Here is a 21,348-nt window from a genome sequence, read left to right as displayed (position 1 = left end):
AGTTTCGGACGATGAGATTGTCCGGACCCTGAGATTTTCACTTCCGACACTGAGAGTAGCGATGACGATGATTTCCAGCCATTTGCTTTACCTGATTTTGGCGATGATATACCACTAGCTGATGGTCTACTCGACGAGGATCCATTTTTCATTCCTATTCCTGACCTGGATCTTATCATCCTCAGACATCCCGACGATGAGCAGGCCGTGGTCCCGATCCTCGCCCCTCTTCCTCTTGCGGCATTTCCTCTCGAGGATCTGCCTTTTGATGCCATGTCTGACGATAATATCGATCTTTTTATTGAGGGTCCCCCTGAGGAGGCCTAGGGTGATGGAGCTCCAGTCGACGATGTCACTGCTGTTCCGCTTATTGAGATTCCTATCATTGAGATTTCATCTGATCATTCTGTGTCATCTACTACTTTGCACGCACTGGGATTGCAGCGTTATCCCACCGATTCTGATTCTGACACGGCTATGTCTGCCGCACATGTTCCTCCACAGGACTTTGAGTTTGATGATGAGTTTGATCCTGACATTGATCCTAAGCATGAGATTGACTTCGTTCCTGATGATCAGCTTTTTGATGTACCCGCTGATCTTGAGCTGGCACCAGCTTACCCAGAGCCTATGCTTGCACCCGAGCCTATACTTGCTCATGATCCTCTGCCTGAGCATGACCCTGTAACTGTTGGCATACCTGTTGTTGCACCCCTTATACCCGATCCGATCCCTGCAGCCGCTGACCATGCTCCTTTTGCTGATCGGATAGATCCCCGTTACGCATTCACCCGCAATGGGTGGATAGAGGACGATGATGACTTGCCTCCTTTTGTTAAGCCTGTTACTCCCCCACCTGCACCTGCACCTACACATGCACCTGTTGATATTGCTCCGTTTCATCCACATGTGCTGATCACATTCTTACAGGATATCCCTCTACCCCGTCCGGGGGAAGGACCGTCTAGCCAGCCCGTCTGGCCATGTTCCACCTGTGTCAGCAGCTTTTCCCTTCATGCCACAGTTTGCACATACTACTCCTTTCACTTCTACACCATCAGGCGAGCCACTCATTTGGTTTCCGCCGAACACTATGCCTGTTTCTGATCCATACCATCCTTCACATTACACTGGTTACACGAGGGATGATTTACTCCTGTCTTTGCAGCTTCAGCAGGAGATGTTGTGTCGTAGAGTCATGGATCTTGAGAGGATTCCACGTCCTCCACCTTGTACATGTCAGTCACCTTTCGCGACTCCACCTGCTCCTCTTCTGCCATACCCAGATTATGACGTTCGTTTTCTTACCATGGAGCAGCAGATTAGTTATCTATTGCGCACCGTTTATGCTCTTGAGGAGGAGTTAGGGCATGTGCGCAGTTTGTTTTTCGTTCCTCCACCTCCTCCTCCTCCACCATCAGCATAGCAGGTTTTTGGTTTTATGCAGGTAGCATACTTTTGGTGAGAGTGTCGCTACTGAGCCCAGATTGCACAGCCTTTTAAAGACCACTTTTTGACTTTTGACTGTTGTAGGTTGATAGACGATTTGGACAAGGGTGATGTGACCCTGTAGTCCCTTTTGATGTATGGTACATTGTAGAACATGTAAAACTGTATTTGTGGTCATTGATATATGAAAGCTCAATCGCAACATTCTCATTACATACATTGTTGAATTACTTGTTTACGTTATGATTGGGATGTTATGTGTTTACTTGCGTTGATAAATATTATTACGTGTGCATTCCATGTACTTACTATACATATTATGACCTGACCGATGCGATCTTCTTATAGAAGATGCCTCCACGAAGAGAAACTCGATTGCCCACAATAGAGGCTGAGTTACAAGAATGGATTTCACGAGCGATAGCACAACACGAGGCCCTGCGCTCTGAACATAGCGGGGGTACCTCCGGAAACAACGCATCTCATGGTTGTACCTATAAGCAGTTCCTAGACTGTAAGCCTCTGAATTTTGACGGCACCGGGGTTGGTGTAGCTTTTGTCAGATGAACGGAGAAAACCGATTCTGTGATAAGAATGAGCAAGTGTGCTCCGGAGCACCAGGTCACCTACATCTCTAGATTGTTCTTAGATGGAGCGTTATCCTGGTGGAATCTCCAAGTCCAGACCTTGGGAGAAGTGGTTGCTTATGCCATGTCGTGGGATGAAATGAAAGAACTCATGCGAAAGAAGTACTGCTCAAGGGCTGAGATTCAAAAGTTAGAAACTGAGTTCTGGAACCTCAAGATGGATGGTCCGAAGATTGTTGAATATGTGCAGAGATTTCACGACTTATCTCGCATCGTTCCTTACATGGTTGATCCAGAATTCAAGCGCATTGAGCGTTTTATTTGGGGGTTGGCACCTCAAATTATGAGTACGGTGACAACGTCAAAGCCTGCTACAATCACCGAGGCTATCGATCTAAGTGTAGCACTAACTGAAGAGGCAATCAGGTTGAACAAGTTCTCGATCTCTGACCAGAAGAAGAAGGAGACTCACGTTGAGTCGTCCGGTGAGAACAAAAGGAAGTTCTCAAACTTCAAGAAGGGTACCAGCAGTGCTAACAAGAAGAAGGATGTGAACCCACCAGTCGAGGTCAAGACTGGTGCTGAAAACAAAGGAAAAGGATACATGGGCACCTTGCCCAAATGCAATGCGTGTCAATTGAATCACAATGGACGATGCCGAGCTGAAAAATGCGAGTCTTGTGGAAAGGTTGGTCATTCAAAGGAGACGTGCTTGGTTGGTACTGGTCGTGGTAGTCAGAGAGGTTATGGTAATGGAAGCAATAACTGTGGTGGAAATGGGTATGGAAACCGCCCTCAAAGAAGAAATGGCGGTAATGGTAATCATGGTAATTTTGGGAATCAAGCTGGTAGTGGAAACCGTGGAGCAAACAACAATCAAGGTGGTAATGGAAAAGACAACGATCAGGGAACAGGTTGCTTTAACTGTGGAGATATTGGGCACTTCAAGCGTGAATGCCCGAAAATCAACCAAGCTCATGGAAGGGTTTTCAACATCGAAGCGAGGGAAGCTCGCCAAGATCCGAACGTAGTTACTTGTACGTTCCCTATCAACCAACGCTTTGCATCTGTACTGTTTGATACTGGGGCCGATTATAGCTTTGTATCCCTAGAATTTAAGAATATGTTTGGGTTGGTAGCTAGTAAGCTAGATATTCCGTACTCGATAGAACTAGCCAATGGAAAGCTAGTAGAAGCGAATGAAGTGATTAGAGGTTGCGTGATAGAACTGGGAGAGCACGAGTTTACGCTTGATCTTCTACCAGTCGAGTTGGGAAGCTTTGACGTGGTAGTCGGAATGGATTGGTTGTCAAGCAACCGAGCAGAGATCGTATGTCACGAGAAGATCATTCGCATTCCGATGGCGAATGGAGAGACAATTATATTGCATGGAGAGAAGCATGATACGCCCCTAAGGATCGTCAGTTGTTTGAAGGCTCGAAAGTGTTTGCGGAAAGGAGGTGTTGCCTTCTTGGCACACATCGTGGATAAGGAGGCCGCTGAGCCAAAGCTGGAAGATATCCCAGTTGTTAGGGAGTATCCTGAAGTCTTCACCGAAGACTTTCCAGGATTGCCGCCGCCGCGACAAGTCGAATTCCACATTGAATTAGTTCCAGGCGTCGCGCCTGTAGCTAAGGCACCCTATCGACTTGCACCTTCAGAAATGCAGGAGTTGTCGACACAACTTCAGGAGCTTTTGGACAAAGGATTTATCAAACCAAGCTTCTCGCCTTGGGGAGCTCCAGTGCTGTTTGTTAAGAAGAAGGAGGCATGTGCATCGACTACCGCGAGCTGAACAAGTTGACCATTAAGAATCGGTATCCTTTGCCAAGGATTGATGACCTGTTCGATCAACTACAAGGTTCGAGTTTCTACTCCAAGATCGATCTTCGATCAGGTTATCACCAGTTGAGAATACAAGAGGAAAGTATTCCAAAGACTGCCTTTAGAACTCGATATGGACACTACGAGTTCCTGGTTATGCCGTTTGGTTTGACCAACGCGCCAGCAGTATTTATGGATTTGATGAATAGAGTCTGCAAGCCATATCTCGATAAATTTGTGATTGTGTTTATCGACGATATTTTGATTTATTCGAAGATGAAGGAGGAACATGAGCAACATCTAAGAGCTATCTTAGAGCTGCTCAAGAAAGAGAAATTGTACACGAAGTTCTCAAAGTGCGAGTTCTGGTTGCGTGAGTTTCAGTTCCTTGGTCACGTGGTAAACGAAGATGGAATTGATGTGGATCCCACAAAGATCGAGGCGATCAAGAATTGGGAGACTCCGAAGACGCCAACTGAGATACGTCAGTTCCTAGGTTTGGCTGGTTATTACCGCAGATTTATTGAGGATTTTTCGAAAATCGCTCAACCTTTGACCTCCCATACTCAAAAGGACAAGAAGTATGAATGGTGAGATAAACAAGAGGAAGCCTTTCAGTTGCTGAAAAGCAAGCTTTGCGATGCACCGATTTTATCCCTACCCGAAGGCACTGATGACTTCGTGGTATATTGCGACGCCTCGCGTCAAGGTTTAGGCTGCGTGCTGATGCAGCGACAGAAGGTTATAGCCTATGCTTCACGCCGGTTGAAGATCCATGAGAATAATTACACCACGCATGATTTGGAATTAGGCGCGGTGGTGTTTGCATTAAAGATCTGGCGACATTACTTGTATGGCACCCGATGCACGATCTTTACAGATCATAAGAGCTTACAGCATATATTCGATCAGGAAGAGCTTAATACGAGACAACGCCGATGGGTAGAGCCGTTAAATGATTATGATTGTGAAATCAAGTATCACCCAGGGAAGACGAATGTCGTAGCAGACGCCTTCAGTCAGAAAGAAATGATTAAGCCCATAAGGGTTAGGGCTTTGGAAATGATAATTCAAACAGACTTCTCATTGCGCATTCGTGCTACGCAGCGAGAAGCTCTTAAGAAGGAAAATCTTCTAGATGAATATCTCCGTGGGATGGAGAAACAGTTAGTACCCAATGAGGAAGGAACATTGTGTTTCATGGGAAGAATTTGGGTTCCCCTATTTGGTGGTTTGAGAGAAGTAATTTTCGATGAAGCTCACAAGTCGCAGTACTCGATCCATCCAGGATCGGATAAGATGTACCAAGATTTAAATGATTTTTACTGGTGGCCGAGATTAAAAGGTGATGTTGCAACATATGTTGGCAAATGTTTGACTTGTGCCAAGGTAAAGGCCGAATATCAGAAGCCTTGAGGTCTTCTGCAACAACCCGAAATACCCATGTGGAACTGGGAGCAGATTTAAATGGATTTTATAACAAAGTTACCAAAGACACCCAGAGGTCATGACACGATTTGGGTAATCGTAGACCGTCTGACGAAATCTGCACACTTTTTGCCAATCAAGGAAAAAGACAACACTAGTAAGCTTGCTGGGCTGTACCTCAGAGAGATAGTTGCGCGACATGGAGTGCCTATCTCGATTATTTCTGATAGAGACGGAAGATTTGTATCAAGGATTTGGCAATCCTTCCAAGAAGCCTTTGGTTCTCTGATAAATCTGAGTAGTGCTTTTCACCCACAGACAGACGACCAGAGTGAACTAACGATTCAAACGCTAGAAGATATGTTGCGAGCTTGCGTAATGGATTTGGGTGGCAGTTGGGACACTCACCTACCTTTGGTAGAGTTCTCGTACAACAACAGTTACCATGCGAGCATACAAGCTGCTCCGTTTGAAGCTCTTTATGGACGCAAGTGTCGATCACCGTTATGCTGGGCAGACGCGGGTGATAGACAGCTTGTTGGTCCCGAATTAGTTCAAGAAACGACATATAAGATTATAAAGATCCGAGAGCGCATCAAGGTGGCTCGTGATCGACAAAAGAGCTATGTGGACCAAAGGAGGAAACCATTGGAGTTTCAAGTGGGAGATATGGTTTTACTAAAGGTCTCACCCTGGAAGGGTGTAGCATGCTTTGGGAAGCGTGGGAAGTTGAACCCAAGATACATTGGACCGTTCAAAATCCTAGAGAGGATTGGTCTTGTAGCTTACAAGTTGGATCTACCCGCAGAACTGAATGGAGTTCATGATACATTTCATGTATCTAATCTGAAAAAGAGTCCAACTCAAGAAACAGTTGTCATTCATGCCGATAAAGTCCACATTGACGACACACTCCACTTTACTGAAGAACCTGTTGAGGTTACTGATTGGAAGGTTAACAAGACGCGAAGGAGTAGTGTTAAACTCGTCAAGGTTTGTTGGAATGCGCGTCACGGCCCAGAATTTACTTGGGAACGTGAGGATCGCATGAAAGAGAAATACCCACATTTGTTCCCCAACTCCCCTGCAGCTAGTAGCAGAACTAAAATTTCGGGACGAAATTTTCTTCACAGGGGGAGAATGTGACAACCGACAAAAATCCAGGTATCCGTACAATTTAATTAACCATGATTAGTGCTTAATGACTGTGCTGAATTACAAATGACTGCTTTCTGATTTCTGCATAATACTTACATGTGCATCACATTTCATACTGTCACATCATTTTTACATACAAACTTTAGTGACATAAACGATGCACAGAGCACGGTTATCACAGTTAGTGGATAACTCAGAAAAATGCTGACGATGTTCAGTACATAGACAAACAATGTTTTGAGACCCCGTATGGGCCAGAGACAAGGTACTACACTAGTATAGTGTGTAGGAAAGTGAGGATCACAAACTTGCTTCACTAGGTGATAGTTTAAGTGCCGGAAAGTGCCTAAAACCCACATAAAGTGCTGAATTCAACATTTTTCAGCAAAAATCAGCTTTTTAACAAGTTTGTACCATGCAAAAACATGACTAAATGGTCCTAAATGCTTTCCTAAGTGTCGGGAATTAAAAGTGTCACAAAAGGGTACTTAAAGAACACTAAACGGAATAGTTTGACACTTTAATGAACCGGTATCTAACCGAACAACCGGACACTACCCGAAACACCAAAATTATACTAGAAGCATTGTTTTATTATTTCTGAGCTAGTTATGATCCCCGAACACCCTAACACACTATATAACACATAACACACTTAAACACTAAACATTATACTTGAAAACTAACTAGATTATCTAACTTATCATCAAATCACAACTAATACCCCCCTCCCCCTCATGTTCACGGCATCAAGGGTGTGGCCCACCCTTGATCACACTAAATCTCCTTTGATTTTGTTAGAGATTTGATTAGTACTTTGGGGGACACATTAACCATTGGGTAAAACTATAAGATGGTTATAAGAAGTTCTAGGGTTCATTATCATCACCCACACTTCACCTTCATCTCTCTCTCCCTCCCTTGCTTCCTTCTCAGCCGAACCACATCCACCAACACCACCATCATCATCCAATCTTGATCATCTGTTAGGACCGGTTTGACTCCGAAACGATTGCGTAATCGAACGTGTGACGTGCGGAATCCGTACACGAACGCGAGCTAACACACATGATGTAATATAAACGTGATTCTATTGACAAATTTGATAACGTACAACACCTGAATCACGAACAATAAACTTTCTCTCTAGCTTCTCTCTCTAGCTTCTAGCTCTCCAAGATGTGAAAATGGCAAAAGTTCTAAACCTAAGGCATAAGCCTCCTATTTATAGGCCAAGGGATTAATGAGGTTTCTCATTAATTACAATTACGCCACCTTGCCTTTTTGACTAACTAACTCTAAAATAACAATGTAACTCTCGTTCTCTTCGATTTCTGCTACGGACTAGATTGACGGAGGCGATAGACAGATAATGCACTAACAGACTCCCCCTTGGATATTGCTGTAGTCAATCTGTAGTCAAGCTCGTAGCGTCTTTTCTTTCTCTCTCTCTGAGTCTTCTTGAAGCTTTAACATCTTCAGCTACACAGATTCCCCCTTGCTCAAACAGAATCCCGGTGAATCTGTCTTCAGCTTCAGCTTCCCCTTTCAGTAGACTCTTTTCTTCGTCAGGCTCCCCCTTTCGTCAAGCTTCCGTGCTTTGGGATCGACACCTTCCTTTCCGGTTACAAGCTCTTCCAGAACGATACCTGGCTCTTTGCATGCTTCCGTTTGCGTTGAGCTCGTCTTCAGACTCCCCCTTAGACTTGGCTTTCGGGATCGTAGTCTGGTATAACATCTACAATTCTCAAATATTTATAAGTAACAATGTTTTGAACATTCAATCAAATTCTCTAATTCACTCCCCTAACAACAAACTTTATAGATTTGGCAGTGTTAAAGATTCCAACTCCCTCACAGTTAATCTTCCAAGTCCAAACTAATGACCTTGGAGATATCACAAACTGTTTTTGAAATTTTTGATTTTAATTTTCAAGTATCAAATTAATGAACTTGTTTTATTTTCAGAAACACAATCAGCTTACTTAGATTTTGAAACTCAGCAACTCAGGCATCGGTTTATCGAAAATAAAGCAGAAATCAAAATCTTTTTGTATTTTCTGAAAATATAAAGCAGTAAAGAAATATGTACAAACATATTTACAGACAATATTTTTGTTTGAGTATGCGACAGAGGATCACATTAGTTTTTGACAAGTCACAAGTACCGTTGAGCTTAGTTACACATTAAGAATTAAACAATTCACTTAGATTGTCAATATACTGATCCACTTAAATTTTCATACAAATTTCAACTAATTCAGGATACGATTTAGATGTTTTAAGACTTAAACTCATTCATGTGTCCCACCTCTTGAATATACTCCCGTATCCAGAATCCCAATATTCAGTCTTACAGGTTATTAATACTACAATGATATCTGTACATAAATTAGGTATGCGAGGACTGAGGGATCTCAGGTCGATACTTCCGTATGCGCAGAGAGATATCAGTTTCGACTTTTCGGTATGTCCCCTTTAGAGGATCTTTTAGTTACCACAGCAGCGACTATCAATTTTATTGTTTCATCTGCATGCTGAGGGTTTATGCTGTGTTTCAAGCATTCGGTGAAAGTATTATCCAAGGACTAGGTCTGAACTTCCATTCAGCAAAAGTCCCGGAATAATACCCCAGACATCATAGAGTATAAAAACCTAGTATATCGGAATACGAGACCTTTCAAACGAGATTTCAGGGGTTACCTATATATCCAAGTAGTGTTCCCCACGAAATAAGTAAGTTTGATTTTAGGTTTATATCCCGAAAAAGTTTACTAAGTGTATAAAAACCTATCGACATATCCTCAGTGAAACTGTTTAACGCTATTTAATCATTACAAATCTTTAGCATACTGTAACTGTCTACAGATGTACTATCATTTCCTCTTTTTACACAACACTCAAATTTTTGAATTTTATCATGTTTTTGGCTTTTTCAAATTTTCTAATGTTTTTGTATTTTCTGACAAATTTTCTCCCCCTAAAATGCAAAATCATTAAAGAAATTTGATAACTGACACTGATAGCTTTGTCTCGCCATCCATTTTCTGCTTAAAGTGCTCCGATTTGTAGAAAATCTAACATAAAGTACCCCCATGATTTACAACACATTGATTTTTACAGTTTGAAAACCGTTTTTCAATCTGGTGAAAGTAATCATGTTTGTTCAGCCGTGAGGGTTTCGGCGTATTCAATCAACACATATTTTTGTAATTTTCTATTTTTGACAAAAATTAAAAACAAACATATTTTTGGTTTTTCAAGTTTAACAAACTAAAAACATATTTTTGGTTTTTAATTTTTCAAATTTTAGGGTTTTGAAATAATGTTTATTTATGTACAGAAAACACATAAACTCCCTGTTTCAAGCAACACAGGGTCCAGCAGCCTCTGCTTCCTCTTCATGTGCCAGGCTGCTCCAACTTTCAATTTCACAATCTTCAGTATTCTTGAGCACCTGCACATTCAACTAATTGAATTACTTGAACAATTTAGCCCAGGTCTGTTGGACCTTAGGATTTCAACACAATAAATTTCATTCAATGCTGGAAATTCATTGTCATTTTTCACAAAAAACGTTCTCAATTTTAACTTCAACTTTCTCATTTTTTACCGAATCAACATGTTTCTTAACACTTCATGTTTGACCTTTCGGTGTACCACGTTTGTAAAAATGTGAATCTTTTTGAACACTTTGATTTTGAACAACATTCTTTGGTTTCCAACTATGGTTTTGTCATATCAACTGATGTTTTCCAACTTTGTGTTGTTCTGAATCTGGGTGTGTTAGAATTCCAGGTTTGTCTTGAATCGAACCTGTTCTGGTTTGATTTCCAATTTTGATTAGAAGCAAACTTGTTTGTGTTATACCTCCAAGTTTGTTTCGAATCAAATTTGGTTGACCTTTGTCTCACATTCTCAGATTTTTGTGTCTCGGTATCAATCTTCTTTCGATCAACATCCACAGGTTTTAGATTTGGACACTTGCGTGCAAGATGTCCTTTTTTATCACATTTGAAACATGTTCTCATGGACACATCTTTGACCTGTGGTTGTTGCTTTTTTTTTTGAGCCTCAAACTCAGCATTAGACTGTCGTCCAATTTTAAGTTCTTTTTCTTCATGTAAACTGTTTCCCTAAACAAAACTCATTTTTGCCTGATAATTTGGCGTCTCATTTTTGTTCCAATGTTGTTTCTTCTTATAACCCAACCCAGCCTTGATGTTTTTCTTCTTGAAACTAGGTTTGTTATATGAACCCTTACGACTCTTACCGACAAACTTTGAAATCTCAAACTTCTCAATCTCAACCATTTTGAAAACTTTGTCAACCTTTTCTGAAATCACATTCTGAATCGGGAATACAACATCTAAGAACAATTTGTCTGATCCAATCATGGTATAAACCAATCCCTTTGAATCATCATTCAAATTTTTCTCGGATTTTATGTTTTTCAGATATGCATCATGGAGATTTCCTTCATCTTCATCCTGTGATTCAGATTTACCTGTATCAACCGACTCTTCTTTCAACACACTTTCAACGACTTTACCTACCACCTCTGAATCATGAGAATCATCAGATTTGGAATAGGTTATGTGACAACTCGAATTCCCAAGACTCTATTTCGCATTTATTGCACGTTCATGTATTGGCTAGTCGTTTATTTGTGCGATTGATTGCCCTGGAATTATATATGTTTTGATTGTTTGATTGTGCATGGTTGTTTGTTAATTGTGAAATTAGTAAATATATGAACTTGGTGGTGAAATTATGAAATTGTTATGAGATGGTGTACATGTGTAATAAATAATACTAAAGGGTGCTTAGGGTTGATAGTGAAACTTTAACAACTCATAACCCTAATTATTTTCCCTAATCATTCTCTAATCATTCACAAAGAATCAAAAACACGTACTTTCACCTCCTCTAATCCTCTCTACAACACCTTCTCATCATTCTTGGATTCACAAGTTCTTTGCATCAAGTTTGATTGCCAATCCATCTAGAATCGAATCAAGGTAATTGTTTAATCATTGTTTGTGATTGTTTGATTGTTATTGATCCTTAAGTATGTGATTCATGTTAAAAACCCTAGTTCCCCATATATGATAGTTCTGTGGATGTTGATTGAATCATGATTATTGTGAAATAATATTGATCAGTGGTGTAATCGTATGCTTAATGTCATGATGCTTTGCATGCTATAACTGTTGAATGAATTGGATGAATGATGTTCTTAATTAGGGTTTCACGATCAAGGAGAAGTAAGAACGTAACCGATTGAATGTGTTTGCGTAACTGTTACACTCGTTATTTTGTTGTTCAGAGTTTTGATCAATGCATACGTTAGTCCGAGTTTGGTTAACAAAGTTGATGTGGTCCGACTTTTATACATCCATCATGGTCCGACTTTCTAATGCTCTTCATGGTCCGAGTTTATGTGAATGAATAAGGCCGAGTTTGTGTAAATGAATAAGGTCCGAGTTTGTGTGAATGATTAAGGTCCGAATTTTATAATGCTGGCATGATGTCCGAATTTGTAAACAAGCTCATAGGTCCGAGTTTTTCATATGAATATCATGTCCGACCTTTAAGCTTGTAATGGGTCCGAGTTCTTGATTGTAGTGTGTCCGAGCTTTGGACATTGAACAAGGGGTCCGACTTTAGCATGTGATCCGAGTTTCAACCCCACACACACACCTTGTCCGAGTTTATGAAGGGGAACCCCCCCCCCCCACATGGTCCGAGGTTGGGGAAACTCCCACTTGGTCCGACTTTGACATTATATAAAAGTGTGTGTGTGTCCGACTTTCACATAAGGATCCTAGGTCCGAGCTTCTGAAAGGGGTAAGCTTGTTATCCGAGTTTTTATTTCCTGTCAAAGGATCCGAGTTTCATCACTATTATGCATAGTCCGAGTGTTTAAGGTTGTCTGCGGCCCAATTGATAACTCTGTTAATTAGTTGCATATGTTAGTGTGTTAATACTATTAACTATCATCTATGTTTAGTCAGTTAACTGAATCAAGTTTATAAACTCTGTTAACTATATTAATTCTGTCAAGTTATGCAACTCTAATGAATCTGTTAACTCAGTTGGGTATGTCAATGAATAACTATGTTGGAATTAATTGAGAGAGCGCTTATGTGAAACTTGAAGTTGCATGAGATTGATTTACTGTTTACATGATACCAGATGCAAACTGCTAAGCACACTATCTGTTATACTGTGATGTTACTTGCATGCGAATCCTTACGAACATGAACTGACTGTATATATATGCATCACCTTAGGCCTTGATTGATTGATTGACTGATTCCTTGTGAGCACATAACTTAGCATACCGAGCAAACCAAGGTGAGTTCACACCCTTACTAAGGCATGGGATTCCCAGGGCACGGGAATTGGGATTGAAGGATTTAGATTGAATAGAACTGTACTTACACTATTACTAGACTACCATACCATCGTCCTCGGTTGTGCAGGACACATACGTGCAAACTATGTACACATATACTTACTACTATCCTCGGTTGTGAAGGATACTTATACATATTACTATCCTCGGTTGTGAAGGATACCTATACATATTACTATCCTCGGTTGTGAAGGATACTTACACTTAATTACTATCCTCGGATGTGAAGGATACTCACGTAAGACCTACGTGAAATTATACTTACTACTGTTCTCGGATTGTGAAGAACACATATGGTTACGAATAGTCTAGTGGTTATACAACATGATAAAACGTACTAACGACCCAGTAGAGCCACCTGTTACATACGAACTTACTATTACACACTTACGTTCTGTGAACTCGCTCAACTAGTTGTTGATCCTCTGTTACATGCCTTGCAGGTCGTTAGGTATATGGAGCTTGCACAGGGAGGAGCAGGTCGTTGTGGGCTTGGATCGTGATTACCCTGTTAAACACTTTTGAATATTTGATACTTATTTACGATGGGTTTTATCTATACGCTTCCGCTAAACAACGATAACTTTCTTATGGTTTGGAACACCTTTCATATAGAATTGGTTTGGTTTGAATGACAATTACTTTTATTATATGTATTGTTCTGTATGATGGGTGGCTTGATCCTGGTCAGTCACGCTCCCAAGCGGTGATACTCCGCAGGTGGAATTTGGGGGTGTGACAGATTGGTATCAGAGCCATTGGTTATAGAGAACTTGGTTTTAATATGGGAAAACGTTTTTATTAAAACCAGACTATAACCAGAACAGTGCTCTCAACGATCCACAACGACGCTTCGCTCCACGTGCAAGACTCGACATCTTAGGTAATAAGGTTTATGTTTATTGCCTACATGCTAGAATTGCATAGAACTTTGCTCGTAGTATGCTTACATTACTTTGCTCACTACTTGTTATTGCTTGAGAACACTTACGTGCTTACACTCTTCTGTCATCGCTCTATTCGCGAACCTCTCTAACACATGTTGCATTTGCTATGAAGATCATGTCGGGACGAATTAACATGACACAAGCCCAGCTAGAGGCTCTCGTACAGGCTCAAGTTGCTGCGGCACTTGCAGCTGCTCAAGCAGGTAGTATACCCTGCAGTTTAGACTCACGCTAGGATCTTTAGATCCTACATTAACTCTTGTGATTAACCTTGTCCTATTCGTATACAATAGGTCAACCCGCTCAGCAACAACCTGTGTGTACCTTCAAGAATTTCATGGATTGTCGACCTAGCACGTTCAGTGGCACGGAGGGAGCAGTTGGACTCCTCCACTGGTTTGAAAAGCTCGAGTCGGTTTTTGAGATGTGTGAATGCCCTGAGGCTCGCAGGGTGAAGTACGCCACTGGCACACTTGAAGGGATTGCGCTCACTTGGTGGAACGCACAAGTGCAGATCTTAGGGTTGGCAGCTGCTAACGCCACACCCTGGAATGATTTCAAGGAGCTGATCAAGAGGGAATACTGCACTAGAGAAGACATTCATAAGCTGGAAGACGAGCTGTATCATTTGAAAATGGTTGGGTCAGAGATCGAAGCCTATACTAAACGGTCGAATGAACTGGCTGTGCTATGCCCAACTATGGTGGACCCTCCATACAAGCGCATCGAGTTGTACCTCAAGGGATTAGCACCAGAGATTCAGAGCCATGTGACATCGGCTAATCTTGACAACCTTCAGGCTATTCAGCGCCTCGCTCACCGCATTACAGATCAGGCAGTGGATCAGAACAGACTGCCAAAGCGTATCAGCACTACTGCTACCGCTACTGCTTCTACTACACTTGCTACTCCCAGTGACAATAAGAGAAAATGGGATGGGGATTCAAGCAAGGGATCAGCTTCAGTTCAGTCACAGCGAAAGACCGACAGCTACCAGAGCCCCAGTCAGCATTCTTCAGGCAGTCACAGGCAGGGCGGATATCGAGGGAACCTTCCGAAGTGTAACACCTGCAACAAGCACCACAGTGGCCAGTGTAATAAGGGTCGCTGTCAAAGATGCCTCAAGATGGGTCATGAGGCCAAAGATTGTAGAAGCCCTCGACCTGCGAACCAGAATCAGCAGCAGCCCCAAGCACAGCAGAATCAGCAGCAGGGCAACAAGGGGTGTTTTCATTGCGGTGCAGAGGGTCACTTCAAAAGGCACTGCCCACAGCTGAACAGGAACCAGAACAACAACAACAATAACAACAATCAGGGTAATGGCAACAACAACAACAATGGTGGGAACAACAACGGCAATGAAGCAAGGGGCCGTGCATTTGTGTTGGGGCAGGGTGATGCCAGGAATGATCCCAATGTAGTGATGGGTAAGTTTCTTCTCGATGATATTTATGTTACTGTTTTGTTTGACTCGGGTGCGGATACGAGTTATATGTCTTTGAAAATGAGCAAATTGTTAAAACGTATTCCAACACCCCTAAACACCAAACATGTCGTAGAACTAGCAAATGGTAAAAGTGTAGAAGCTGCACATGTAGTCAAGGGTTGTAACATCATTCTAGCGGGCCAGACTTTCTCCATCGACCTTATTCCTATAGTTCTGGGTAGTTTCGACGTAGCCATCGGTATGGATTGGCTATCCCAGCATCATGCAGAGATCTTATGCAAGGAAAAAGTTATTCGTATTACTCGCTCTAGTCAGGAACCTCTCGAAGTTCAAGGCGACAAGAGTGGTGCTGTGGTTGGCATCATCTCTTTCTTAAAGGCGCAGAAATGTTTACGAAAGGGGCACACTGCCATTCTGGCACTTGTCACTGACGCATCAGTAAAGGAAAAGAAGCTGGAGGATATTCCAGTTGTACGTGACTTCCCTCAGGTGTTCCCTGAAGATTTACCCGGTTTACCGCCTCATCGTCAAGTCGAGTTTCAGATTGAGTTGGCTCCTGGAGCAGCACCAATAGCCCGCGCACCGTATCGTTTAGCTCCAACCGAACTGGAGGAACTGTCAAAGCAACTACAAGAGCTCTTGGATAAAGGTTTTATTCGTCCAAGCTCTTCGCCCTGGGGAGCTCCAGTATTATTCGTGAAAAAAGAAGGATGGCACTTTCAGGATGTGCATAGACTACCGCGAATTGAACAAAGTCACAGTGAAGAACCGCTATCCTCTTCCACGCATTGACGACTTATTCGACCAGTTGCAAGGGTCGAGTTACTATTCCAAGATTGATTTAAGGTCAGGGTACCATCAGCTGAGAGTCCGGGATGAGGACGTCTCCAAAACAGCATTCAGAACTCGCTATGGTGACTACGAGTTCCTAGTCATGCCATTTGGGCTTACGAACGCGCCTGCAGTCTTCATGGATCTTATGAACAGAGTGTGCAAACCCTATCTTGACAAGTTCGTCATTGTCTTCATCGACGACATTCTGATCTACTCCAAGAGTCAGGAGGAACACGAGCAACACTTACGACTTATCTTGGAACTTCTTCGAAAGGAGCAATTGTACGCAAAGTTTTCTAAATGCGACTTCTGGCTTCGTGAAGTCCACTTCTTAGGCCATGTGGTGAACAGGGATGGGATTCATGTCGATCCATCCAAGGTAGATTCGATACGAAACTGGCCTGCACCGCGTACACCAACAGAAATACGCCAATTCTTGGGTTTGGCGGGGTACTACAGACGATTCATTAAAGACTTTTCGAAGATCGCACAGCCGCTTACCATGCTGACACAGAAAGGTGTCGTTTACAGATGGGGTAATACGCAGGAAACTGCTTTTCAGTACCTAAAGGATAGGCTTTGCAGTGCACCTATTCTCTCACTGCCGGAGGGCACCGATGACTTCGTGGTTTATTGTGACGCATCGATACAGGGGCTTGGTTGCGTATTGATGCAACGAGACAAAGTTATTGCTTACGCTTCGCGGCAACTCAAGATTCATGAACGGAACTACACGACGCACGATTTAGAGCTGGGAGCTGTTGTTTTCGCGCTTAAGATATGGCGACACTACCTGTACGGTACCAGGTGCACGATTTACACCGATCACAGGAGTCTCGAGCATATTCTTAAGCAAAAGGATTTGAACATGCGTCAACGAAGATGGGTTGAACTACTGAATGATTACGAATGCGCCATCAAGTACCATCCAGGAAAAGCCAATGTTGTGGCTGACGCTCTCAGCCGGAAAGACACTTTACCTAGACGCGTACGAGCCTTGCAACTCACTATTCAGTCCAGTCTTCCCGCACAGATACGAACTGCTCAGATGGAAGCATTAAAGCCCGAAAACGTCAAAGCTGAAGCCTTACGCGGTTCAAGGCAACGAATGGAACAAAAGGAAGACGGCGCATACTATGTAACGGGGCGTATTTGGGTCCCACTCTTTGGCGGTTTACGCGAGCTGGTAATGGATGAAGCACACAAGTCTCGCTACTCGGTACATCCAGGTTCGGATAAAATGTACCATGACATCAGGACAACATACTGGTGGCCTGGCATGAAAGGCCACATAGCGACTTACGTTGGCAAGTGTTTGACATGCGCAAAAGTCAAAGTGGAGTATCAGAAACCAGCGGGCCTGCTGCAGCAACCCAAGATACCACAGTGGAAATGGGAGGAAATTTCCATGGATTTCGTTACAGGCCTACCTAGATCCCAGCGTGGGAATGATACTATTTGGGTGATCGTAGATCGACTCACAAAGTCTGCTCATTTCCTGGCTATTAAGGAAACAGATAAGTTCTCTACCTTAGCAGACGTCTATTTGAAAGAAGTGGTTTCGAGGCACGGAGTGCCAACCTCCATTATTTCGGATCGGGATGCACGATTCACGTCAGAGCTATGGCAAGCGATGCATAAATCTTTCGGCTCACGGTTAGACATGAGCACAGCTTATCACCCTCAGACGGATGGGCAGTCTGAGCGCACAATTCAAACTCTAGAAGACATGCTTCGAGCGTGTGTTATCGATTTCGGCAACGGCTGGGAAAAGCACCTCCCTTTGGTGGAGTTTTCATACAATAACAGTTACCACACCAGCATTCAAGCCGCTCCATTCGAGGCATTGTACGGACGTAAATGCCGGTCACCTCTCTGTTGGGCAGAGGTGGGGGATAGTCAGATTACGGGTCCAGAGATTGTAGTGGACGCCACAGAAAAGATTGCACAGATACGACAACGTATGGCGGCAGCACGCGACCGTCAGAAAGCCTACGCGGATAAGCGTAAGAGGCCACTGGAGTTTCAGGTCGGGGACCGGGTTTTACTAAAAGTCTCACCCTGGAAGGGTGTGGTTCGTTTTGGCAAACGGGGCAAATTAAATCCGCGGTATGTCGGACCGTTCGAGATCATTGAGAAAATCGGCAAAGTGGCCTACAAACTAAACCTACCAGCTGAACTCAGTGCAGTTCACAATGTATTTCACGTGTCGAATCTGAAGAAGTGCCTGTCAGACGAGACCCTCATAGTTCCTTTCAAGGAACTCACTATCGACGAGCGGTTGCAGTTCGTCGAGGAACCAGTTGAAATCACGGACCGGGATGTTAAGGTCCTCAAAAGCAAGAGAATCCCTCTTGTTCGAGTTCGTTGGAACTCCCGACGTGGCCCAGAGTACACCTGGGAACGCGAAGACCAGATGACAGAAAAGTACCCCCAATTATTCGAAAACCGTGCAACCACTACTGAGACTGAAGCTACTACTACAGAATTTCGGGACGAAATTCCAAATCAACGGGGGGATGATGTGACACCCCAGGAAAACCAGTGAACGATATAACTTACCTAGCTTCCTCAGTGAGTGCGTACCAAATTTCGGGACGAAATTTCTTGTAAGTTGGGGATAATGTGACAACTCGAATTCCCAAGACTCTATTTCGCATTTATTGCACGTTCATGTATTGGCTAGTCGTTTATTTGTGCGATTGATTGCCCTGGAATTATATATGTTTTGATTGTTTGATTGTACATGGTTGTTTGTTAATTGTGAAATTAGTAAATATATGAACTTGGTGGTGAAATTATGAAATTGTTATGAGATGGTGTACATGTGTAATAAATAATACTAAAGGGTGCTTAGGGTTGATAGTGAAACTTTAACAACTCATAACCCTAATTATTTTCCCTAATCATTCTCTAATCATTCACAAAGAATCAAAAACACGTACTTTCACCTCCTCTAATCCTCTCTACAACACCTTCTCATCATTCTTGGATTCACAAGTTCTTTGCATCAAGTTTGATTGCCAATCCATCTAGAATCGAATCAAGGTAATTGTTTAATCATTGTTTGTGATTGTTTGATTGTTATTGATCCTTGAGTATGTGATTCATGTTAAAAACCCTAGTTCCCCATATATGATAGTTCTGTGGATGTTGATTGAATCATGATTATTGTGAAATAATATTGATCAGTGGTGTAATCGTATGCTTAATGTCATGATGCTTTGCATGCTATAACTGTTGAATGAATTGTTTGAATGATGTTCTTAATTAGGGTTTCACGATCAAGGAGAAGTAAGAACGTAACCGATTGAATGTGTTTGCGTAACTGTTACACTCGTTATTTTGTTGTTCAGAGTTTTGATCAATGCATACGTTAGTCCGAGTTTGGTTAACAAAGTTGATGTGGTCCGACTTTTATACATCCATCATGGTCCGACTTTCTAATGCTCTTCATGGTCCGAGTTTATGTGAATGAATAAGGCCGTGTTTGTGTAAATGAATAAGGTCCGAGTTTGTGTGAATGATTAAGGTCCGAATTTTATAATGCTGGCATGATGTCCAAATTTGTAAACAAGCTCATAGGTCCGAGTTTTTCATATGAATATCATGTCCGACCTTTAAGCTTGTAATGGGTCCGAGTTCTTGATTGTAGTGTGTCCGAGCTTTGGACATTGAACAAGGGGTCCGACTTTAGCATGTGATCCGAGTTTCAACCCCACACACACACCTTGTCCGAGTTTATGAAGGGGAACCCCCCCCCCCCACATTGTCCGAGGTTGGGGAAACTCCCACTTGGTCCGACTTTGACATTATATAAAAGTGTGTGTGTGTCCGACTTTCACATAAGGATCCTAGGTCCGAGCTTCTGAAAGGGGTAAGCTTGTTATCCGAGTTTTTATTTCCTGTCAAAGGATCCGAGTTTCATCACTATTATGCATAGTCCGAGTGTTTAAGGTTGTCTGCGGCCCAATTGATAACTCTGTTAATTAGTTGCATATGTTAGTGTGTTAATACTATTAACTATCATCTATGTTTAGTCAGTTAACTGAATCAAGTTTATAAACTCTGTTAACTATATTAATTCTGTCAAGTTATGCAACTCTAATGAATCTGTTAACTCAGTTGGGTATGTGAATGAATAACTATGTTGGAATTAATTGAGAGAGCGCTTATGTGAAACTTGAAGTTGCATGAGATTGATTTACTGTTTACATGATACCAGATGCAAACTGCTAAGCACACTATCTGTTATACTGTGATGTTACTTGCATGCGAATCCTTACGAACATGAACTGACTGTATATATATGCATCACCTTAGGCCTTGATTGATTGATTGACTGATTCCTTGTGAGCACATAACTTAGCATACCGAGCAAACCAAGGTGAGTTCACACCCTTACTAAGGCATGGGATTCCCAGGGCACGGGAATTGGGATTGAAGGATTTAGATTGAATAGAACTGTACTTACACTATTACTAGACTACCATACCATCGTCCTCGGTTGTGCAGGACACATACGTGCAAACTATGTACACATATACTTACTACTATCCTCGGTTGTGAAGGATACTTATACATATTACTATCCTCGGTTGTGAAGGATACCTATACGTATTACTATCCTCGGTTGTGAAGGATACTTACACTTAATTACTATCCTCGGATGTGAAGGATACTCACGTAAGACCTACGTGAAATTATACTTACTACTGTTCTCGGATTGTGAAGAACACATATGGTTACGAATAGTCTAGTGGTTATACAACATGATAAAACGTACTAACGGCCCAGTAGAGCCACCTGTTACATACGAACTTACTATTACACACTTACGTTCTGTGAACTCGCTCAACTAGTTGTTGATCCTCTGTTACATGCCTTGCAGGTCGTTAGGTATATGGAGCTTGCACAGGGAGGAGCAGGTCGTTGTGGGCTTGGATCGTGATTACCCTGTTAAACACTTTTGAATATTTGATACTTATTTACGATGGGTTTTATTTATACGCTTCCGCTAAACAACGATAACTTTCTTATGGTTTGGAACACCTTTCATATAGAATTGGTTTGGTTTGAATGACAATTACTTTTATTATATGTATTGTTCTGTATGATGGGTGGCCTGATCCTGGTCAGTCACGCTCCCAAGCGGTGATACTCCGCAGGTGGAATTTGGGGGTGTGACAGGTTATGTCAATGTTGTCTGGCAATTGGTCTACCATGTTGAAAGCTTTTTCGACCTTTTCCTCA

The 21,348-nt window shown here is 42.3% G+C and overlaps 1 protein-coding gene across 1 annotated transcript in view; it reads left to right on the top strand.

The window, feature by feature from the left end:
• Positions 1 to 2,043: 2,043 nt before the first annotated feature.
• LOC118492468 overlaps positions 2,044 to 21,348 on the top strand; it is a 40,747-nt gene continuing 21,442 nt past the window's right edge. The window contains exons 1-2 of the mRNA XM_035990524.1: positions 2,044 to 2,462; positions 2,535 to 3,063. Coding sequence (XP_035846417.1) covers positions 2,044 to 2,462; positions 2,535 to 3,063 — 948 coding nt within the window. The remainder of the gene's footprint in view (positions 2,463 to 2,534; positions 3,064 to 21,348) is intronic.

Source organism: Helianthus annuus, chromosome 5, assembly GCF_002127325.2.
Source record: "Helianthus annuus cultivar XRQ/B chromosome 5, HanXRQr2.0-SUNRISE, whole genome shotgun sequence".
NCBI classification, from domain to species: domain Eukaryota; kingdom Viridiplantae; phylum Streptophyta; class Magnoliopsida; order Asterales; family Asteraceae; genus Helianthus; species Helianthus annuus.
Note: the sequence above shows the minus strand (reverse complement) of the source record. Positions and strands in the feature narration are given on the sequence as shown.